The sequence below is a fragment of the Capronia epimyces genome (assembly GCF_000585565.1).
Source record: "Capronia epimyces CBS 606.96 chromosome Unknown aczIQ-supercont1.2, whole genome shotgun sequence".
NCBI lineage: Eukaryota > Fungi > Ascomycota > Eurotiomycetes > Chaetothyriales > Herpotrichiellaceae > Capronia > Capronia epimyces.
The window spans coordinates 1870396-1876719 of NW_006912905.1; the positions used below are offsets into that span (position 1 = coordinate 1870396).

Consider the following 6324-nt stretch of genomic DNA (forward strand, 5'->3'; position numbering starts at 1 on the left):
AATAGGAGGAATAGGAGGAATAGGAGGAATAGGAGGAATAGGAGGAATAGGAGGAATAGGAGGAATAGGAGGAATAGGAGGAATAGGAGGAATAGCAGGAATAGGAGGAATAGGAGGAATAGGAACAGGAACAAAGTAGGAATAGAAATAAAGACAAGACAACTAAATCCAAACTTACCCCTGCCGACATGCGGTGCCGGAGATGATTGTGCTTGCCGGTATGTCGCTCCGATACAATGTTGGGAACGTGCGGGTCGATCTTGATGGCATCAAACCACGGCCCACGCGTATAGTGAGACCGGGCCGCCAGGATACGTCTGGTCACGTCGGGGTCGTCGGTGATCAGATGGTTGGGTCCTATACGGGCAAGGGGGCCTGTTCTCGTCTGGTCAGTGTCTTTACTTTGGGTCTCGTCCAGGGTGAGGGTGAAGCTGAGGGTGAAGCTGAGGGTGAAGCTGAGGGTGAAGCTGAGGGTGAGGATGAGGATGAGGATGAGGCAAGGGAAAGTGTCAGTCCAACCCAACTCACCATATCTCTTGTTGATATCCGTAAAGATCTTGGCCGAGTCGCCCGACGCAATGGTCTTGCAAAGCCATAGCCGCGTATATGCCGCCCACCACGGGCCGGGAATGGACGAGAGATGGAAGAACCGGGTTCGGACGGTGAGAAGAAGTCGACAAACAGCCAGCACCACCATACCACCGAACAGCACCTCCAATGGCCGCGCTTGAAGGAATGTGAACCACCCAGCGGCCACGGCTGCCACGGCGGCCAGTTGGCCTTGGATCTGTTGGACAAGCATATAGTAAAGTATATTGACAAGACCAATAACAATAACAATAACAGTACCAATACCAATGTCAAGATCAAGATCAATATCACTGGAACAGACAAACACAAATCTAAATCCGGGGCATCGGTGAGCTTGAAACTGATGCGGTGCTGATGCTGAACCTAATACTGATCTGATGCTGATGCTGATACTGATACTGGACGGACAGGACGGAAAGGACGGACTGGAGGACTGGACTAGACTGGAGCGAGGAAGAGTCTTGGTGGTTGCAGGAAACTTAAGTCCCTGGCCATATGGGTGTGAAGTGGCACAGACACAGAGCTGGGTACATTGAGTCCGCTCTGTCTCCGTCTCCGTCCCTTCCGGCCCTGGATCTTGTCAGACATCAAATAGGTATCCGTACTCCGTCCATGTACTGATTGGGGACGACTCCGAGTCCGAGCCTCACTCTGATTCTGATTTTGATTCTGATTCTCATGCTTGCTGAGCTCCGCTCTGACAGGACAGGACAGACAGACGATGCGACTCGTCGAGACTGGCAGGTTGCTGACCAGGCCATGCTCGACCCTCGCCGTTGTAGGACGGACCGGACAGGATAGGCAGGAAGGACAGGACAGAACAGGCAGGCAGGCAGGATAGGACAGGATAGGAGTCTAGTGGTGGGGCGGGGCAGGGCAGGGGTGCCAGAATGTGTTCCAATGCCAGCGCGGCTCAGACAGCACAGCACATACAGTACCGTACCTGGCACTGTCACTGGAACTGACACTGGCACGGTCGTCTCTGCAACTGGTTTCGCTTGAGTCCAGGGTGGTGGTGGTGGTGGTGTTGGTAGTGATGGCTGGCACGTAAGCATGCAGCATTAGCGCAATGGCATTGAGATGTCGCCTGATGGGGAGGGGCCATACTGTAAGACTTAGCCCCTGAGTCCCAGAAAAGGGACGCAAGCCTTAGGATCCTAAGCCCCTTTTCCCTGGGGACGCTGGACCCTCGACGCTCCACGCTGGATGCTGGACCCCAGACCCCAGACCCCAACGCTAGACCCTTGGTTGCTCCCGGCCATCAAGATGAAGATGCCATGCCAGGCCTATGCCCAAGCCTCCCGACCGCCGACTTATAAGCAAGCCCCAAGCAACATGTCGCTGTCAGTCTATTCCTGGCGGATGAACGCTCTCGTCTTCGTCGAGGTGTACAAGCAAAGACGCGAGACCAGACCAGACCAAATCCAAGAGAAAGGCTCAAGTCACTGACAAGACACTGACCACAGACCACAGGATCCAGCCCAGCCAGACCAGACCATCACAATGACAATGTCCTCTCTGGAGATCAAGCCGCACCTGCACCTGGCCCTGCCGAAAGTGGCAGATGGTTGGGCTCAGGCCTCGGACAAGGCCCTGATCGCCTGGATCGTGGCTGTGGCCGGCCTCATCTATACAATGGTATACAGATACACCAACAGCAACACCCACACCCACACCCACACCCACACCCACACCCACTCGCACACCCACTCGCACACGCACGCGCCCCCCAATCCACGGCCAGCCCAAGTGCCCTTTGTCGGACTGGAGGTCGGGTCCCTGGCAGCACGCAAGAGGAAATACGTCTCAGACGCCAACGCGCTGCTCAGTGAAGGGTACCGGAAGTTCAGGAACGGCATCTTCCAAATCAGCACGACCGAAGGCACGCGCATCATCGCAGGCCAAAAGTTCTACCCGGACCTGGTGGACTTCAAGGACGACGAGCTCAGCTTCAAGGGGTCGATCGCCGACCTGTTCGCCACGCACTACACGGGGTGGTTGATCTCGGACGAGCTGAAAGAGCTGGCCATCAACCGCGACCTCACGCCCGGCCTGGCTCGGCTGACGGGCAAGCTGGAGCAGGAGATCGACCCGTGTGACGACTGGACGCCGGTGCACATGTGCCGGGCGACGCAGAACATGATCGCGGCCGCCACCGCGCGCTGCTTCGTCGGGCCCGACCTGTGCCGCGACCGGGACTGGCTGCGCATCTCGGTCGACTACTGGATGGATGCGTTTGCCGCGGCCAAGGCCATCAAGGTCTGGCCCGTGTGGTTGCGCCCGCTGGCGGCGCGGTTTATGCCTCAGACGGCGCGCATGCGAGCCACGCGGGCGGAAGCTGAGAGGTTGGTGGTGCCGGTTCTGCAGAAGCGGCTGAAGATGAAGAGCGAGAGCAAGAGAAAGAGCGAGAGCAAGAGAAAGAGCAAGAGCGGTGACAATGACGATGATGGTGACACCGGCCACGGTGTCGGTGTCGGTCTCGCGGACGTTGAGAGACAAAGACAACAACAGAAACCCGACGACATGATGCAGTGGATGATGGACCGGCTCGGCGACCAGGCTGGCACGCCGGAAAACCTGCGGCATCAGGCCCAGCTGCAGTTGGCGCTCGCCATGGGCGCCATCCATTCCACCAACTTCACCATGCTGCACGAAATGTTCGATCTGGCCGCCTACCCGCACCTGCACGAGCCGCTGCGCACCGAGTTCGACGAGGCCATGGCCAAGTCGGGGTCCAAGGGGTTGACCAAGGGGGTGTTGAGCCAGCTGGTCATGCTGGACAGTTTCATGAAGGAGTCTCAGCGGTATAATCCGCCGGGCCTGAGTGAGTACTACCCGCCTGAGTTGAGAGGTATCGAGAGAGAAGAGGAGTCGAGAGGTGTGGAGATACATCGAGAGAGGCATCGAGAGAGGTATCGAGAGGTATCGAGAGGTGTCGAGAGGTGTCGAGAGGTGTCGAGAGGTGTCGAGAGGTGTCGAGTCTGGTATCCATGTCGAGTGCTTTGAGGTATAAGGTTTACGTTTATGTTAATGCTTGGTTGATATTGATGTTGAACCCTAACCCTAACCTTAACCCTTAATGTACAGTATCCCTGCTAACACACCCACCACCAGCCAATGGCCGTCCCAAAACCCTCAAAGACCTCACCCTCCACGACGGCACCGTCCTACCCGCCGGGTCGAACATCGAACTGCCCGCCGGCAGCGTCAATCGCGACCCCGCCATCTACCCGGACCCTGACAACTACGACGCCTTCCGGTTCTACAAGCTGCGGCAGCAGGGGGCGGCGGCGGCCGCGGACAAGGACAAGGACACCGACAATCAAGACGGCAAGGGCAAAGACACCGACAATCATGACGGCAAGGGCAAATATACCGGAACCAACACCAACACCAACACCAACACTGACCCATCTGGAGCCAAGTACACATTCGTGGCGTCCAACAAGAACAGTCTCAACTGGGGCATGGGCCGCCACGCCTGTCCAGGCCGGTTCTTTGCCGCCGACGAAACAAAGGTCATCTTGAGCAAGATCTTGCACATGTACGATTTGAAGCTGGCTGATGGAGAGACTGGCCGGTATGCCAATACTTCGTTTGAGACGATGGTGAGTTGTCTGTTCTTTCCATTTATTCCTGTGTCGTTCCCTGACAAGCTGAACTCTGAACTCTGAACTCTGAGCTCTGCACTCGATCGGCTGACTGAGGTTGTGACGCAGGTGATTCCTGATATGGAGAAGACCATCTTATTCAAGAGAAGACAGCCGAGGGTCAGGCGGTAGCCACAGCCACTGATACTGCCACTTAGTCACGTCAAGTCACATCAATCCACATCAAGTCAAGTCGGGTCGGGTCTGGGTTAATAGACAGACAGACAGAAGCTGAGTCTCATCTAGTTTATACACAGACAGAACCCCTGAGTCGGATTGAGAAGGGAAAGTAAAGTCGGGTCCACAAGGCACACAACGGAAAACAGAAAAGAGAAAAGAACAAGGCAGATGACGCTGCAATGTTAAACTTCGGCATTCCCAGCCTTGCCCTTTAACCAGAGAGGATGGTTTAGGCTATACTTTACGGAGTACTATGTAGCATGCGCTCCCCCTGCGACTCTTTGATAGAGAACATGGAACATTTCAACCTTCATTTGACATGCAAGTGGTGCGTATCTATTATAAGTGATCCTAAATCATGTGTCTTTTCTATAGCGATCAAGAGAAGTACAGGTTGACTCTCACTCTTGATCTGAATTCAGTCTTACTCTTGCTCTTGCTCATACTCATCCGAAATTTTCTCTACTTCGTTCCCTTCCATTCGTTCCCTTCCATTTGCTCCGCTCAGTAAGAGTATGTTGAACGTACTCCGTACCTATTTCTATCTCTCTCTCCGTATCTCCATCTCCATCTCTATATCCCTCCATCTCTATACCTCTATAGTCCGTGTTCTATCTCCATCTCCGTCTCTCTATATGGTTGACCACGCCGTGTCGATGGGCAACATGGCGCCATTGATCATCTTGGCCTGGTCGGACGCGAGGAAGGCGATTCCCTCAGCCACATCCTCCGGCCGGATATGCGGTGTCGCCATCTGCACGCCCGACTTGTCGTCGTTGTCGTGGAGATGGAGGTTCATGACAGGCCTGTCTCACCACAAACGTCAGTTCAGTCAACCATTGTCTATCTTAACCAATGGTTGCTAGATCCAGATCCACGATCCCAGATTCACGATCCAAGATCCATGATCCACCTTGAAAGAGACGCAGGACTCAAAATAAAATTCGAATTCGAATTCGTTCGACTCGACTAGACTCACTGGAAAGTCTGAAATGCCTGCATGTCGAAATTCCCGGGCACAACTGAGGCGCCCAGGTTCGTGGCGACGCCTGATATGAGAAAGGAGCTTAGCTGATGCCGTGGTATAACCAAAACCACAACTACTCATTCCAACAAATAAACAGACAGGATGGACAGTGACAGAGCAGAGAATGTGGTACATTACGTACAGAGATGGCTTGGTGGATGGATGGAAGGACAGGTGGATAGATGAATGTATGACTCGGTGTATGTATGAATGGAAGATGGATGGATATAGTCACTAGGTACCAAATACTGACTTACCCCCCGGACACACTGCGTTACAGCGAATGCCGTCCCGGCGGAACCGCCAGGCCGTGTTCTTGGTGACTCCGGCCAGGGCGTGCTTGCTTGCGGTGTAGGCGACGCCGGCCGAGGCGCCACTGACACTGGCCTTGCTGCACACGTTGACGATGACACCGGATCGTTGCGCCTTCATCGTGGCTAGCACCGCCCTCATCAGCTTGACCGGTGCGTCGAGGTTGATGGCCATGACGCGCTGCCAGTCGTCGTCGGTCACGCTGTCGGCGCTGGCCCACGAGTCGAGTACTCCCGCCCCATTGACCAGCACGTCGACATGGGCGCCGAATCGCTCCCGGCACGACGACATGGCCGTGGAGATTGCGTTGGGCGCGGTGAGGTCGCACTGGTGAAATAGAAATCGTGGCCCTGTATCTGTCTCTGACTCTGCTGATGTCACTGTCGCTGTTGCTGTTTCTGTTTCTGTCTCTGCCGCTGTCGATGTTGGGACAGGCACAGGCACAGGTGCACGGTCGATGCCAAACACCGACGCGCCTTCGTCGAGGAACAGCTTTGCAGTGGCGCGCCCGATGCCTGAAGAGGTGCCCGTGATGACCACGACTTTGCCGTCGAAACGAGCCAT

The 6324-nt window shown here is 55.3% G+C and overlaps 3 protein-coding genes across 3 annotated transcripts in view; 1 reads left to right on the forward strand and 2 right to left on the reverse strand.

Moving 5' to 3' along the window:
• A1O3_02492 (uncharacterized protein) overlaps positions 1–802 on the reverse strand; it is a gene marked incomplete at both ends in the record, with an annotated part of 2837 nt that extends 2035 nt beyond the window's left edge. The window contains 2 exons of the mRNA XM_007732632.1: positions 179–375; positions 529–802. Coding sequence (XP_007730822.1) covers positions 179–375; positions 529–802 — 471 coding nt within the window. The remainder of the gene's footprint in view (positions 1–178; positions 376–528) is intronic.
• A 1292-nt stretch (positions 803–2094) lies between these two features.
• On the forward strand, positions 2095–4265 carry A1O3_02493 (uncharacterized protein; the record flags this gene model as incomplete). Its single annotated transcript, XM_007732633.1, has 2 exons — positions 2095–3415; positions 3706–4265. The coding sequence occupies 2 exons, from the start codon at positions 2095–2097 to the stop codon at positions 4263–4265; spliced, it is 1881 nt and encodes a 626-aa protein (XP_007730823.1).
• A 787-nt stretch (positions 4266–5052) lies between these two features.
• A1O3_02494 (uncharacterized protein) lies at positions 5053–6324 on the reverse strand (the record flags this gene model as incomplete). The annotated part of the gene is made up of 3 exons (XM_007732634.1): positions 5053–5227; positions 5401–5470; positions 5706–6324. The coding sequence occupies 3 exons, from the start codon at positions 6322–6324 to the stop codon at positions 5053–5055; spliced, it is 864 nt and encodes a 287-aa protein (XP_007730824.1).